The 17,416-nt window shown below is 40.3% G+C and overlaps 1 protein-coding gene across 2 annotated transcripts in view; it reads left to right on the plus strand.

Moving 5' to 3' along the window:
• The window catches only part of LOC114666146 (serine/threonine-protein phosphatase 4 regulatory subunit 3-B), a 93,972-nt gene that overhangs the window by 40,935 nt on the left and 35,621 nt on the right, over positions 1 to 17,416 (plus strand). For both annotated transcript variants that reach the window (XM_051919368.1, XM_028820892.2), the window contains exons 5-6: positions 6,244 to 6,321; positions 14,604 to 14,720. In XM_051919368.1, the coding sequence (XP_051775328.1) occupies positions 6,244 to 6,321; positions 14,604 to 14,720 (195 nt within the window). The remainder of the gene's footprint in view (positions 1 to 6,243; positions 6,322 to 14,603; positions 14,721 to 17,416) is intronic.

Genomic DNA, 17,416 nt, shown 5'->3' on the forward strand with positions numbered 1-17,416 from the left:
AGAAACATAATTCTTACAGCGCCACTGCCTCTGTCCAAGTGGGAGAGGGATCGATGTAGCATATAGATGATGGCATCTTCCGCTCCCACCTTCTCCTGGTATGCGAACTGCAGAGGGTCGAGGGCGTGTTGGATCTGTGGCCTCAGGTCAATTAATTAATTATTCAATTAACATTTGTAACATTTTATTGTACTCCCTCAGTAACAGTATTTGTTTTCGTCAATGTAAACAAAACCATTGACTGTATTTAAACTTTATATTGTTTATAGAGCTTTACTCATACATTTTACCAAAGATTGCACTACTTGAAGCATTTGCATTTAATGACTAAAATTTGTTTCCATCAATTTAAAGATTTTAATGCATACAGAATTTCAATTTAGATTTTTGAGTTGCATTACATACTGTGTTGAGTTTTGAAAATTGTATCGAATTAGAATAATTAAAATCTTATCAAAGTTGTAAACAGAGGGTTGAGCTAAAAAAATATACTCCAAATTTTCTTTCTGTTTAATACCTTGCAGACCTTGAGTTGGTGTAGTTTTTCATCTCCACACTAGCACAATGTAGGGCTTGGTTGGATTTTTGGATGAAATCTTTAGTTTGAATTAATGTGTTGAAGCAATATTCAAACATGAAAATCGCAGATGTTTTTTTTTCTGTTTTATATAACCCAAATGGTGTATTTAATTAAACAGTTCAGACAAAACGTATTAATACAAAGAATATGGTTAGCGACACTTCTCTTACAAATGGTCTTGGTCCAGAGAAAGGCTATAATGTTAAATCAGTTGTGTGGAATTGTCATAAATATAAAAGATAGGATGCCAAACAAACTAATGTGCAAAGTTTGCAAAAAGACAGTAGCAGTTAAATGTGACACCACATGCAGTTTATTTAATCTTAAAACAGAAACAGCAGAAAGGGACCAGTGCGAGAAAGCTGGGGGCAAAGGTAAAACCAGTCCTCAATTTACAGCTCATGAGTATTCTTCACCCTGCTTCAGCATGGACAATGTGTCCTTCTTGTTACATAGCCAGTTAGACAGTGTGATTACGTCAGGAGCAGAGTGTGCAGTGCTTAGGGCAGGGGTCAAGAGAGAATCTGTTGGAACTGTTTATCATACAATCTTATCATACAACTGTGGTTAGGCTATGCTTGGGGAGAACAATGAACAGATTGTCTATACAGATTGCACTTGGAGGAAGTGTCTCCTCTATAGAAGCTCACTCTGGAGACCTGTAGTTATAACAGAGGGAAGAAGCTGGTTCGTGTGCTGTGCAAGCTAAACTGTTCATTATAAAAGAAAAAAAAGGTCACATGTGGTAAAGTGGAAGGCATGTCTTAGGTTTAGGGAAGAGCAGTGAGGAGTGCAAAAAAAAATACAATAAAGAAAATTGCTGAGTTTTTGGAGTGTCAGTGTAAAACTTCCTCTTTCATTCACACAATTTCTTAGTTATATGTAATTTTTTTAAAATTTTATGTAAATTTTAACATAATTATGACCTAAAATTGGCTGTATTTGTGAGCGTGTGCGTCTGTGTGTCCTGCAATAATAATGAACCCAGTCTTTGGCTGATGAGTTACAGATAAAATTGACCTAAATACAGTAAGAGAAGCAGAATTATCCTAGCTTAATAAAATTAGTCCCACCTCTTTCTAAATTGATCCATTTCCGAAGTATTTCCAAAGCTGCTGCAACCGAACATCACACTAGGTCTGTCAGATTCGCCATTAATGAACATTTAAATACTCATATTAAAAACAGGTATAGATAGATAGATAGATAGATAGATAGATAGATACTTTATTAATCCCAATGGTATATATTTGTATATATTCCAGCTTTGGTTAAACATTCTGGGTACTAATAGAGATGCTCCGATCAGGTCTTTTAAGGCTGATACTGATCACCAATTTCATGTTACTGGATCAGTCAAGTCCAATATTTTTTGCCCAACTTCTTAAACGAATATAACCATAACCAGACACATGACCTATATTTAAGTCTTAACTTTGGGATTTTCATAATTGAACTATATACCAAAGGTGTTAACTGTTCATTTTTGATTAAACAAACAAACAAACTTCTGTAGGCTTATTGTTCAGTGACCATAAAATGCTAAAATAAATCAAATTTAACTAATAAAATGTTTACAAAATATTTATCCCTTATGCATATGGCATAAAAGAATATGAAATGCTTGTTATAATTATAAGCTATCATATTTAATTTTTTCTGTAATGTATTTGAAAAAGTTTAAAGTAGTTTCAGCATTTCTCTAACAAAAATATATGTATACAGATATGTATATACATATATATGCACACACACAATCAATTGATATTGGCAATTAAATACAGCTACATGCCTTTATAATTTTTTAATCATTAAGTGCACTACAGTCATTTTTTGGCTATTAAAATTTACATTTATTTATTCAGGTGGTGTTTTTTTTTCCCCTCTTCAGTGTACCAGCTAGACATAGATAATTATTGAAGAGGAGGATGGAGGGGGTTAGGAACATGCGCTGTTACAGTGTGTTGCCGCACCCACCACATGCCAAACCACCTCAGGATCCCAGATTAGGACCTGAGTGCAGCCATGCAACAGGCGACACCTCAGCACCACACTAGTTGTAGTGGAACAGTGTGAGATTTCTTTTTTTTTGGTGGCTGGGTTGCCAATCCTGCAAGTTGTCCTGCTGAAAGATGAACCGTCGCCCCAGTCTGAGGTCAAGAGCGCTCTGGAGCAGGTTTTCATCCAGGATGTCTCTGTACATTGCTGCAGTCATCTTTCCCTTTATCCTGACTAGTCTCCCAGTCCCTGCCGCTGAAAACATCCCCACAGCATGATGCTGCCACCACCATGCTTCACTGTAGGGATGGTATTGGCCTGGTGGTGAGTGGTGCCTGGTTTCCTCCAAACGTGACGCGTGGCATTCACACCAAGAGTTCAGTCTGTCTCATCAGACCAGAGAATTTTCTTTCTCCTGGTCTGAGAGTCCTTCAGGTGCCTTTTAGCAAACTTCAGGCGGGCTGCCATGTGCCTTTTACTAAGTAGTGGCTTCCGTCTGGCCACTCTACCATACAGGCCTGATTGGTGGATTGCTGCAGAGATGGTTGTCCTTCTGGAAGGTTCTCCTCTCTCCATAGAGGACCTCTGGAGCTCTGACAGAGTGACCATCGGGTTCTTGGTCACCTCCCTGACTAAGACCCTTCTCCCCCAATCACTCAGTTTAGATGGCCGGCCAGCTCCAGGAAGAGTCCTGGTGGTTTCGAACTTCTTCCACTTACGGATGATGGAAGCCACTGTGCTCATTGGGACCTTCAAAGCAGCAGAAATTTTTCTGTAACCTTCCCCAGATTTGTGCCTCGAGACAATCCTGTCTCGGAGGTCTACAGACAATTCCTTTGACTTCATGCTTGGTTTGTGCTCTGACATGAAATGTCAACTGTGGAACCTTATATAGACAGGTGTGTGCCTTTCCAAATCATGTCTAATCAACTGAATTTACCACAGGTGGACTCCAATTTAATCCATTTTGGAATAAGGCTGTAACATAACAAAATGTGGAAGAAGTTATGTGCTGTGAATACTTTCCGGATGTACTGTATGTGTATATATGGTTGAAAATAGTTTTACTGTCAAATAATGTAAAGAGTACACAACACGTGTTTCGCCCTAATTCTGGGCTCATCAGGCGTACACACTTACTGCACTCCCTCTCGGGAATCGAACCTCGGACGTCAGCGCTAGAGGCGAAGCCCCTAACGTTGTGCCACGGTGTGTGGTTCGTTCATTTGACAGCATGTAGATCAGGGTAATTACATTCATGGCATTCATAGTCTAAATCACAATCTGATTGCATGGGTGGTTACCTACCAGGTAACAGTTGTGGTTGGTCAGCAAGTTGGCTAACATCCGCCACGGTGCCCTCTTTGTTGCGAGAAGCAGATCATAGAATGGTTGAAAATAGTTTTAACTGTCAAATAATGCAGAGTATGCGACACGTGTTTCGCCCTAATTCTGGGCTCATCAGGCATACACACTCACTGCACTCCCTCTCAGGAATCGAACCTCGGACGTCACCGCTAGAGGCGAATATCTATATATATCTCTATATATCTCTATCAATCATAAAAAAAAAAAAAAAAAAATCTTGGGAGGGAGACTAGACGTAATCTTCTTGGAAGACACTTTGATGTCCTGCAAGGCTAAAGGACAGCCGTTTAGGCTTTTAAATGATTGACGCGCAACAAGCAGAACACGCAAGAAAGTTCTCTCCCTGACTTATATACTCATTCGCATTCCCCTTATCACTGCACCCCATAAATGCGGAATCAGAGAATTTCTTCAAGCGACCTGATCTGGTGTTACAGGCAGAAATGTACAGAATAAAAAGAAAAGCATTTAAATTACAGTTGTTATAGAAAAGAATCATCACCTTCGAAATATTCCCATTTTTTTTGCTTTACAGCCTTAAATGAAAACACACACACAAAATTTCTTCCCAGCTCAATGCACCCTATAACATCCAAGTGAAAGATGATATAGCTACAGTTCAGAAAAATTTATAAAAAAAATCATTAACAAGACATACTGAGATTAATAAAGGATCAACAAACACACACCCAATGTCAATATTTGGATGAACCACCTTTTGCTTTAATGACAGCCTTGAGTCTGTTGGGATACTTCTCTATCAGCTTTGCACATCTAGATTGAGCAATATTTGCCCACTGTTCTTTACAAGTTCGGTCAATTTGGATGGTGAGCATTGGTGGACTGCTATCTTCAAATCTTTTCACATATTTTCAATGGGATTTAGGTCTGGGCTCTGACTGGGCCACACGAGGGCATTCACTTTTTTCTCCTTCAGCCACTGTGTGGTCACTTTTACTGTGTGCTTCGGGTCGTTGTCGTGTTGAAAGGTGAACATTCTGCCCATCTTCAACATTTTGGCAGGGGGTAGCAGGTTTTCCTCTAGAATTTGATGGCATTTTGCCCCATCCATTTTTCCTTCTACCGTAATGATAGCCCCAGGCACTGCGGCACAGAAACACCCCCACAACAGGATGCTGCCACCTCCATGCTTTACTGTTGGAATGGTGTGTTGTGGATGGTGAGCTGCATTGCATTTCTGCCAGGTATACTGTATGGTATTGAGGCCAGATAGTTCGATTTTGGTCTTATCTGACCATAAGACCTTTTTCCACTTAGCACAGAATCTTCAAGGTGCATTCATTTAAAGCTCAAATGAGCCTTAATGTAGCCTTTCTTGAAAAGTGGCTTTTTCCTTGCGACCCTCCCAAACAAGTCACAATTGTGGAGAGCTTCTGAAATTGTCGCATGCACACAATGACCACTCTTCGCCATAAAATCCTGTAACTCCTTCAAAGTGGCTATTGGACACTCTTGGTAGCCTCTCTTAACAGTTTCCTCCTTGCTCTTCCATCCAGTTTGGAGGAACAGCCAGATTCAGGGAGGATCCTAGTAGTACCAAACACTTGCCACTTCTTTATTATGGATTTTACTGTGCTCCTTGAGATTGATAGATTGATCTCCTGCCTTATGTCTGTCCACAACTCTATCCCTGAGATCTTTTGAAAGTGGCTTTCCACCCATAGTCAGTTGTTTGCTGTCAGTTGCACTACCAAGCAAGGGGATGCTCTAGGAAAAGGTGTTTTTATGCTTCATTAATCACACTGATTACAATTGATCACAGGTGGAAGCCAGAAACCATGGCCTGCAATGGAAATGGTGGTTACTTACACCTGATTGAGTTTAAAAGTATTGTTTAGGAGGGGGGTGATCTTTTATTAATCTCAATATTTCTTGTTTTTTCTTTTTTTAAATTCTTCTGAACTTTAGCTGTGATATCTTTCACTTGGATGTTATAGATTGCATTGAGGAAGTAAAGCTGGAAAAAAATATTGGTTTCTGTATTTTCATTTAAGGCTGTAAAGCAAAAAAATGGGAATTTTTAGAAGGGGGTGATTCTTTTCTATACCCACTGTATACAGGGATGGAAGGGTCCAGTGGATACATGGATTTCTAGTTTTGCCAGGTCAAAAAGCAGAATTCCCAAGATTCATATAGATCTCTCGCTAGTATGTACAAGGATTCATGTTAAAGTTGTCACAGCCATAATTTATTGATGTGTGTTTTAAGTGTGTGTTATTTGCAAATGCTATTTTTTTGTGCACTGGATTTTTTAAATCAACTTTTTTTTAATATAGGAAGATGAAAAATTCTTGGCAGAGGTTTTTGCGCAGCTTACTGATGAAGCTACAGATGATGAGAAAAGAAGAGAATTGGTAAGTATCATTTCTAATATGCCTTCAGTTGACATGTACATTACTGTGCAAAGGTTTGTTTACACAAATGGAAGTGTTGTTAATCTATTTTTATCAATTAACAATGCAAAGTGAATGAACAGAAGACAGATCAAAATCAAATCAATATTTGGTGTGACTACCCTTTGCCTTCAAAACAGCATCAATTCTTCTAGGTACACTTGCAGTTTTTGAAGGAACTTGGCAGGTAGGCTGTTCCAGACATCTTGGAGAACTAAACACAGATCTTTTGTGGATGTAGGTTGCCTCAAATCCTTCTGTCTCTTCATGTAATCCCAGACGCACTCAATGATGTTGAGGTCATGGGTCTGTGTGGGCCATATCATCACTTCCATGTCTCCTTGTTCTTCTTTATGCTGAAGATAGTTCTTAATGACATTGGCTGTATGTTTGGGATCGTTGTCCTGTTGCAGCATAAATTTGGGTCCAGTCAGATGCCTCCTTGATGGCATTGCATTATGGATAAGTATCTACTTATATTTCTCAGCATTGAGGACACCATTAATCCTGACCAAATCCCCAAATCTGTTTGCAGAAATGCAGCCCCAGACATGTAAGGAACCTCCACCATGCTTCACTGTTGCCTGCAGACACTCATTATTGTACCGCTCTCCAGCCCTTCGGCGAACAAACTGCCTTCTGCTACAGCCAAATATTTAAACTTTTGACTCATGAATCCAGAGCACCTGCTGCTATTTTTCTGCACCCCAGTTCTTATGTTTTCAAGTATGGATGAGTTGCGTGGCCTTGTTTCCATGTTGGAGGTATGGTTTTTTGGCCACAATTCTTCCATGAAGACCTCTTCTGGCCAGAATTCTCCTGATAGTAGATGGGTATACCTTGGTCCTTCAGGTTTCTGCCAGTTCTGAGCTGATGGCTCTGAAGGACATCTTCCGATTTCAAAGGGAAGTAAGCATAATGTGACTTTTATCTGCCGCACCAAGTTTCCTTGGCCAGCCACTGCATCTACGGTCTTCAATGTTTTGTTGTGATTCTTCAAAGGAGCTTGAACAGCACATCTTGAAACCCCAGTTAGCTTTGAAATTTTTGCCTGGGAGAGACCTTGCTGACATAGTGTACAACTACCTTGTGTCTTGTTGCTGTGCTCAGTCTTGCCATGGTTTATGACCTGTGACATGAAACTGTCTTTCACAACCTCACCTGAGTAGCAGAGTTTGGCTGTTCCTCACCCAGTTTTAAGCCTCCTACACAGCTGTTTCCGTTTCATTTAATAACTCTGTGTCAACATACATATGAAAATGATGATCATTAGCACCTCTTTGGAATAATTGTTTAATCATACACCAGACTATAGTCCTACAAAGTCCCTTACTTTGTTAAAGTGTACCTATGAGAAGTGATGCTGGTTTGAAGGCAAAGGGTAGTCACACCAGATATTAGAGTTAGATTTTTCTTCTGTTAGCTGACTTTGCATTTTTTTAAATGGATAAAAAATAAAAAATTTGAATTTATATTTGTGTTCTTACTTTACAGCATTTTTTCACACCTGCCGTAAACATTTGCCCAGTACTGTATATCTTTAATGCTCAAGTTTTATTTTACTTCTCCGTTCTTTTCAAATTACCTGACATTTTCCATTCTCCGAATTTTGCCTATTTTCTGTCACGACTTCATGTTCATTACATGAAAGACTTTTCGTTTTTCCCCCATAGCTTTAATGTTAGGCGTTCAAGAGATTTACGATTTTAATATTTTACAAAGTAAACAAAAGTATGATTTTAATTTTAGTTGGCTGCTAGAGGCCATTGTTAGTGCATTGTAAATTGTATCTATTCAGGTCTGGTATTAACATAGTAATTTATTCTAAAGTGATACAATTATTTTTAATTAAAGAAACTAATACATTTTTGTCTCAGTTGGGGAATACACTTTTTATTTTAAATAGTGCTTATTGGTAATAGTTTTCTGAAGTTGCCATGAGCCATTATAGTTAAATCTGTACAGAGGCAAGTCCATTTTTAATACAATGTCATGAAGAATAGAAGATCAGACATTCACTATCAGTTTTTGACCTATACCTTTATGAAGTGAGATTGTTGTGATTCCCCTGTATCTGTTAATAATTTTATACACTCGAGCAGTATTTTTTTTTTTCCCTTGCAACCCAATTTTGCCATTTTTGTGTATTTGAGAACCAAAATCACTGATGACTGTCATCCTTAAACGTTGGGGCACTCCCTTGCAGACTCAACGCCTATTGCCATACCCTTGGTCACCCCTTTGAGAATCGCTACTGATTAGCCTTCCCTTGGAGAATCGACACTGATTGTCACCCTGGAGGTCTCTCTTTAGATAATCAATGTGGGTCGTAGAGGAGTAAGGGTGTTTGCTTAAGATCCCCGCTGCAACCCATTGCAAGATTCTGCACAAACCATACACTAACTACCCTTTCCCATTGAGTAATATTGTGATTCCTGACTCTGCGCAACCCAAATTTAGATAGATAGATAGATAAATACTTTATTAATCCCAAGGGGAAATTCACATACTCCAGCAGCATACTGATACAAAAAAACAATATTAAATTAAAGATTGATAATAATGCAGGTAAAAACAGACAATAACTTTGTATAATGTTAACGTTTACTCCCAAGTGGGTGGAATTAAAGAGTCGCATAGTTTGGGGGAGGAACGATCCTCTCAGTCTGTCAGTGGAGCAGGACAGTGACAGCAGTCTGTCGCTGAAGCTGCTCTTCTGTCTGGAGATGACATTGTTTAGTGGATGCAGTGGATTCTCCATAATTGATAGGAGCCTGCTTAGCGCCCGTCGCTCTGCCACAGATGTCAAGCTGTCCAGCTCCATGCCAACAATCGAGCCTGCTTTCCTCACCAGTTTGTCCAGGCATGAGGCGTCTTTCTTCTTAATGCTACCTCCCCAGCACACCACCGCGTAGAAGAGGGCGCTCGCCACAACCGTCTGATAGAACATCTGCAGCATCTTATTGCAGATATTGAAGGACGCCAGCCTTCTAAGGAAGTATAACCGGCCCTGTCCTTTCTTACACAGAGCATCAGTATTGGCAGTCTAGTCTAATTTATCATCCAGCTGCACTCCCAGGTATTTATAGGTCTGCACACAGTCACCTCTGATGATCACGGGGTCCATGAGGGGTCTGGGCCTCCTAAAATCCACCACCAGCTCCTTGGTTTTGCTGGTGTTCAGGTGTAGGTGGTTTGAGTCGCACCATTTAACAAAGTCATTGATTAGGTCCCTATACTCCTCCTCCTGCCCACTCCTGATGCAGCCCACAATAGCAGTGTCGTCAGAGAACTTTTGCACGTGGCAGGACTCCGAGTTGTATTGGAAGTCCGATGTATATAGGCTGAACAGGACCGGAGAAAGTACAGTTCCCTGTGGCGCTCCTGTGTTGCTGACCACAATGTCAGACGTGTAGTTCCCAAGATGCACATACTGAGGTCTGTCTGTAAGATAGTCCACGATCCATGCCACCAGGTATGAATCTACTCCCATCTCTGTCAGCTTGTCCCTAAAGAGCAGAGGTTGAATTGTGTTGAAGGCGCTAGAGAAGTCTAGAAACATAATTCTTACAGCACCACTGCCTCTGTCCAAGTGGGAGAGGGGTCGGTGTAGCATATAGATGATGGCATCCTCTGCTCCCTCCTTCTCCTGATATGCAAACTGCAGAGGGTCAAGGGCGTGTTGAACCTGTGGCCTCAGGTGGTGAAGCAGCAGCCTCTCCATGGTCTTCATCACGTGATATCAGAGCAACAGGCTGGAAGTCATTCAGCTCACTAGGATGTGATACCTTTGGGACTGAGGTGATGCAAGATGTTTTCCAAAGCCTCGGGACTCTCCCCTGTTCCAGGCTCAGGTTGAAGATGCGCTGTAGAGGACCCCCCAGCTCCGATGCACAGACCTTCAGCAGTCGTGGCAATACTCCATCTGGACCCGCTGCTTTGCTGGCACGAAGTCTCCTCAGCTCTCTGCTCACCTGCGCTGTTGTAATTGTGGGTGGGGATGTCTCTCCTATGCTGGTATCAGAAGAAGGATGTGTGGAGGGTGCAGTACTCCGAGATGAGAGTGGGTTAGGGTGGTCAAACCTGTTAAAGAAGTTGTTCATTGGTTTGCTCTCTTCACGTCTCTCTCGATGGTGGTACCCCGCTTCGAGCTGCAGCCAGTGATGATGATCTTACCATCCCACACTTCCTTCATGCTGTTATTCTGCAACTTCTGCTCCAGCTTTCTCCTGTAGTGCTCCTTCGCCGCCCTGAGCTGGACTCTGAGTTCCTTCTACATGCACGTGAGCTCATGCTGATCACCGCCTTTAAATGCCCTTTTCTTCTGGTTCAAAAGGCCCTTGATGTCACTTGTAATCCATGGCTTGTTGTTAGCATAGCAGCGTACAGTTCTTACTGGAACTACAATGTCCATACAGAAGTTGATGTATTCAGTAGTGCAGTCAACAACCTCCTCAGTGTTCTCACTATGTGATCTCTGCAGGATATCCCAGTCTGTAGTTCCAAAGCATTCTCTCGGAGCCTTCTCTGCCTCCGGGGACCACTTCCTGAATGAGCGTGTGGTTGTAGGTAGGGCCCTCACTCTTGGTTTGTAGTGAGGCTGAAGCAGAACCAGGTTATGATCTGCTTTCCCAAGCACTGGCAGCGGGGTGGCGCTGTATGCGTCTTTAATGTTTGCATACAGTAAATCAATAGTCTTATTTCCCCAGGTGTTACAGTCCCCATACTGGGAGAAGGCAGATGTTTTGTCCAGCGTCACATGGTTAAAGTCTCCAGCGATTAGCACAAGCGCCTCAGGGTGCTGCGTTTGTAACTTAGCAACAGCAGAATGGATGATGTCACTCGCTGTCTCCACATCTGCCCGTGGAGGGATGTAAACAATAACAACAATGACGTGTCCAAACTCTCTGGGCAAGTAATAGGGACGCAAACTTACGGCCAAAAGTTCGATGTCCCTGACATCAGCAAACAGAAACTTTGATGTTAACATGTCCAGAGTTACACCACCGTGTATTAACATAGAGAGCGAGTCCTCCTTCTTTGTGCTTCCCGCAGGTACTTGCATTTCTGTCTGCTCTAACTGTGCTAAATTTAGACAGGATATGACCCATTAGTTTTAGAACCTATGCTCTAAAGCAGGGGTTCTCAGTGTCGGTCCTGGGGGCCCACTGTGGCTTCAGGTTTTTGTTCCAGCCAGATTCCTAATCAGTGACAACATCTGATAACACTGAGCTCAATTAATTAGCAGACATTTTTTTTTCTCTTCACTTATTCTTCATTAATAAAGCACCGCAGCATGTTTTACATTTATAAGACATTTAGGAATATTTCTGCTTTTGCTAGAGATTTAAATGCTTAGCAGCCTTTTGTTGATTTCATTCTGTTTTGCCCTTTCTCTGTGCAGTTTGCTCCCTTCATTGTATCCTAATAATGACAACCAGCGGAGCAGACAGCCAGGCAAACAACAAGGCTGCAACTACTTCAGCGTTAGACCCACTAAAATTAAAATAATAATTTAATTAAACAATTAGAACACTCTTCAAAAAACAGAATGAAAAGCAAGATGAAAATATTGTTAAAAAGAAAACAAAATACATTATTCCAATATAACTGCTTGGTACATTTTAATATACCAAACTTAGTTTTCTAATTTCTACATTTTTCCCAAAACACAGAATTTGACAAATAACAGTTCACTTAATTAGCCCAGGAGTCCAATTAAAAATAGAAGCTGGTTGGAACAAAAACCTGCAGCCACAGTGGGCCGACATTGAGAACCCCTGCTCTAAAGCACGTGTCTCCAAAACGTCGCTAGCTCGCGACCCCTTTCCAAGTAGCTCACCAAAGGGTTAATGAATCCTACATAAATTTGAAAACTTGATTAGTCAAATTGGGGTAGGCGATCTTTCCAAAAAATCATATCACGATCCACAATCTGAATTGCAATCTATCTTTTTTCAATGTGTCATACACTTATGAGAATATCCGGACTCAAATTCAAGACCTAAGTAACACTTTATCAAACAAAGCTAAATTGAATTATTCTCTTGTTCGCTAGCTAAGCGGAGTTAAGGAACACTCCCGAAGCTGGCGAGTGAGTGAGGAAGGCCCCTCCCCTCGGCCCGCTTGCTTTTTTCATAGACTTGCACAAATAAATCGGTACCGCAAGCAAAATATGATACATAGTGAATTGAGAGAAGTCGCAAAATCAACCGGAATGTTCAAGCAAATTATAGAAAAAAAACCCAGTCTAAATCCGTTAAGTAGTTCTCTCGTGAAAAGCAGACAGGCAGACATTGGATTTTATATATTATATATTAGTAAACCTTCAAAATAATATGCAGTTAACGTCTTAACAGCTTTCTCAGCATTTCTGGAGCTTAGTAGAGCCAGATAATTATAAGAATCTTCACCAAGCAGCTCTGAAAATGTCTGCTTTGTTTGGGCCTACATACCTCTGTGAGTCTGCCTTTTCTGACATGAATGCCATGAAATCAAAGTTCAGAACAAGACTGACAGATGAACATTTAAATGACTCCATAAGAATGAACCTCAGTGGCTCCACTCCACCATACACATCTCTTGTTGACTCCATGCAGTGTCAGTCATCTGACTAACTAATAAAACACATCACACATGCAACTGGACATGTGAATACTCTTGTGAAGTGAAACAGTGACATGTAACAAAATGATAAATGAATAAGTAATATCTGTGTATTTGTAATTGCATTAATTTGTTTTGACAGAATTCATATTTTAATTCAATAGTGTGAGATACACTATAAAATACATACAGACATACAAATGCACTTGTAGGTGAACAAAATATTTTTTTGTGATATTTTAATGCAAAATGTGAGTTGTGGACACTAACATTTTGTAAATGTTCAAGCAAAACAAGCATATTCAGTTTGTTTGGGTTGAAATAAGTTATGAGAATGGATGTTAGAAAACATGAGTAGCCTCCGCCATGGGTAGGGGGTGGATGGAGGGGGTTCAGACATTTGGGCAGAAGGTTGGAGATCCCTGCTCTAGAGGATAAAAGAAAGTCCTTCACTCCCAGAAACTGTGCCTTAATAAACAAGAGGATTCTCATAGAAAGATGCTCATCATTAACCTATATCTACTTTGTTCCTAACAGGTATACTGGAGGTTGTGAAATTGTTCATTACTTAACATGATGAACAGATGCACTACACATTTTAGCAGGCTGACTAGTATCGTAAATAGTCGTTACTGTACTTTCTCACCCTTGCGATGTCAGAAAACAATGGATCATTTTTATATGTGGTTTCCTGATGCTGTATCTGCATACATGGTAGCATGGTTCATTCTCTGGCTTGGTTATGATGCCGTCACATTCCTGTACTCATCACTATTTTCTGTAATATCCTCTGTGCTTAATGTTGCTGAAAAGGTTCTCACAGTTATTTGAAGTTATTTTCCATTTATTTTTGTCATAATCAGTTTTTGTCAATTAATGTTTGGGTCCTTAATTTTAGTCCAAACACCATAGAGTGTGAACATACCTTTTCAGGCCTGAATTTAGTCTTTGCTAACATAAAAACCCAGCCAGTGGTTGAAGCCTGACAAATGTTAATGCAGCTGTCACTGGTTGTGGTCAGCTGAAGGTGTGTGAAAGTATAAAGGACATATTATACCTCAGGATAACCCTGAAGGTCAAATTGGTGTTGTTTTTGACAGATAAAATAATTGATGCTGTAGGCCTGAAAACAAACCTTGAGAATACAATATTAATTCAATATTTCAGTTATTTTTTGACAATATATATTTTTTTACATTGAATAATGAACACGCATTAACATGACACATTCCTTTAAAAATCATCTATTTACTAATGTTACTTTGAAAGTAATGATTGTGGTAGAGGAATGCTACTCATTCATGCACAACAAAAGCTTTTAAATAAGCATAGCTGTAAAAAGTTGCAGGTAACACTTCCTCCATGTATATGAAGTTTGGCTTCCAGAAAGCATGCCTGGACTACAAGGTTAGCCAAGCTGGTAGCCCAGCAGACTACCCATATACATTTACAATTTGTCCACCCTTGGGTATTGCCATACCTCAGTTTAAGTAATTGGGGGATTGTGAATTGTTCAGTCATGAGCTTCTGGTGAATCTACTATTTGAAATACGTTTGTAGATTAAATAAACACATTCTATTGAATTGTTTAAAATGCTCAATTTTTAAGGTCGTTTTTCCTTTCTTATTTACAACAGGTAAATTTTTTCAAAGAATTCTGTGCATTTTCCCAGACATTACAGCCACAGAATAGAGATGCATTTTTCAAGACACTTGCAAATTTAGGAATACTTCCTGCCCTGGAAATAGTAATGGTGAGTTGTTTTTTTCCCTTCTATTTTTAAATCCATAATTTTTAAGTGACATTATTAAATTGTAAATCTCCAATAAACTGTAAAAGATCTAAAAATATTCTTGTATTTTTACTTGTTTTTGTATGCAAATTTAATTTATCTTTTTCGATTAAAGTATATAAGCCCATATTTGAAATCTCTGATAAGTTTCTTAATACCTTTGACCTTTGACTAACAAATTTACAATAGACTGGGAAGAAAGTGTCACCTTACAGCTAAAGGTGCCACATGAAATACAGCTACAAGTCATGCTTTATTTTTAATAGTTTTTCAAAAAAAAAAGTCCCAAGTAATTTAGGAAGAAGGTTACCTTTGATTTCAGATAGGGGTAATCGGAGGTGAATTTAATAATATGGCACATCATATGACAATGTCAAACCTGTTTAATCAAATTTACCGGGTCGTGGAGGACCAGATTTTATTCTGATGGAATTGGGCTCATCATAGAAACCAGCTCTAGACACTTTTATATCACATGCACATGTTCACACGGGCCCAATTTGGAATCACTAGTTAAACTAATACACACACCTAAATGTTGTGGGGTGAAAATTAAAGTAGCTGTAGGATGGTTAATATAGGCAAAAGGAGAATGTGCGACCTAGGAGTAAGACTTGAATGTGGGGGCTATAAAAGTAATAGCAACTCTGCCAGCATTTGCCTTTCCCATTTTGCTGTTCAGTTCTTTTAAATCCTAATACAGTATATGAAAAATTGCTTCCACAGACAAGAGTGGAGTTTTTCTTTGTTGTGGCATTATGAATCTAATCTGTGATTATACCCCACTTCTGAAAATGGTAAAAGCAGAGGTGTTTTTATATACAGTGCATCTGGAAAGTATTCACAGCGCATCACTTTTTCCACATTTTGTTATGTTACAGCCTTATTCCAAAACTAGTCATTTAGCCCATTACAATAACGGGCGCTAGAACAGTAGTGCATAAACATTAGTAGGAACAGTCTATATTAAATGGCAAGGGACTTTGACCTCATTCTTTTTGTTGGTCGGATTTTTCTTTCTTTCAGCCTTTCTTTTGTTGATGTTTACTTGCTGAGCTGACCGTTCTTCGTGGGCTGCCGCCGTGTATTGTGTGTGTCTAATTTTCTGTGACAGTAATACTGTCTTGTACGGCTCTATTCAATAAGGGCGCGTAGATAATTTAGTTCAAATGGCTCTGGAATATGTGAAGTGCAACAGGTGAAGATCTTTATTTACACGCGCCTTTATTCGCTGCACCCAATTGAGGTCGTCCTTTTGAGGCTCGCCTTTTTGTGCGCGCCCTTATTGAAGGATGCCTGTGCGCGCCCTTATTGAAGGATACCGTCTTGTACGTACGCTGGCTTGTACGTCCGTAATATACGTCCGTACGTCGGTAATATACCTTTAATTTTCTCTGGCGGTAATACAGGCGTGCGCGTCGGTAATATGCCTTTAATCTCCTCTCCTCTCCTCTGGCTTGTATGTGGCTGTAATATGCGTCACTGTATTGTGTACCTTTAATTTCCTCTCGCAGTAATACTGGTTTGTGTTTCCGTAAAACGCCTCTAACTTTCTCTGACAGTAATATCGTGCATAGCACCGTGCCCCGCGCATGCGCACTTCACCAGAAGACACCCACACACGGACACCTGGACGCACATAGGGATTTTATATATATAGATGGATTAAATTCATTTTTTCCTCAGAATTCTACACACAACACCCCATAATGACAACTTGAAAAAAGTTTACTTAAGATTTTTGCAAATTTATTAAAAATAAAAAAATTGAGAAAGCACATGTACATAAGTATTCACAGCCTTTTTCATGAAGCTCAAAATTGAGCTCATGTGCATCCTGTTTCCCCTGATCATCCTTGAGATGTTTCTGCAGCTTAATTGAAGTCCACCTGTGGTAAATTCAGTTGATTGGACATGATTTGGAAAGGCACACACCTGTCTATATAAGGTCCCACAGTTGACAGTTCATGTCAGAGCACAAACCAAGCATGAAGTCAAAGGAATTGTCTGTAGACTTCCAAGACCGGATTGTCTCGAGGCACAAATCTGGGGAAGGTTACAGAAAAATTTCTGCTACTTTGAAGGTCCCAAAGAGCACAGTGGCCTCCATCTGTAAGTGGAAGAAGTTGGAAACCACCAGGACTCTTCCTAGAGCTGGCCGGCCATCTAAACTGAGCGATCGGGGGAGAAGGGCCTTAGTCTGGGAGGTGACCAAGAACCCGATGGTCACTCTGTCAGAGCTCCAGAGGTCCTCTGTGGAGAGAGGAGAACCTTCCAGAAGAACAACCATCTCTGCTGCAATCCACCAATCAGGCCTGTATGGTAGAGTGGCCAGACAGAAGCCACTCCTTGGTAAAAGGCACATGGCAGCCTGCCTGGTGTTTGCCAAAAGGCACCTGAAGGACTCTCAGACCATGAGAAAGAAAATTCTCTGGTTTGATGAGACAAAGGTTGAACTCTTTGGTGTGAATGCCAGGCGTCGCGTTTGGAGGAAACCAGGCACCACTTATCACCAGGCCAATACCATCCCTGCGGTGAAGCATGGTGGTGGCAGCATCATGCTGTGGGGATATTTTGCAGCGGCTGGGACTGGGAGACTAGTCAGAATAAAGGGAAAGATGACTGCAGCAATGTACAGACACATCCTAGATGAAAAC

This window comes from Erpetoichthys calabaricus, chromosome 15 (genome assembly GCF_900747795.2).
Source record: "Erpetoichthys calabaricus chromosome 15, fErpCal1.3, whole genome shotgun sequence".
Lineage (NCBI taxonomy): Eukaryota > Metazoa > Chordata > Cladistia > Polypteriformes > Polypteridae > Erpetoichthys > Erpetoichthys calabaricus.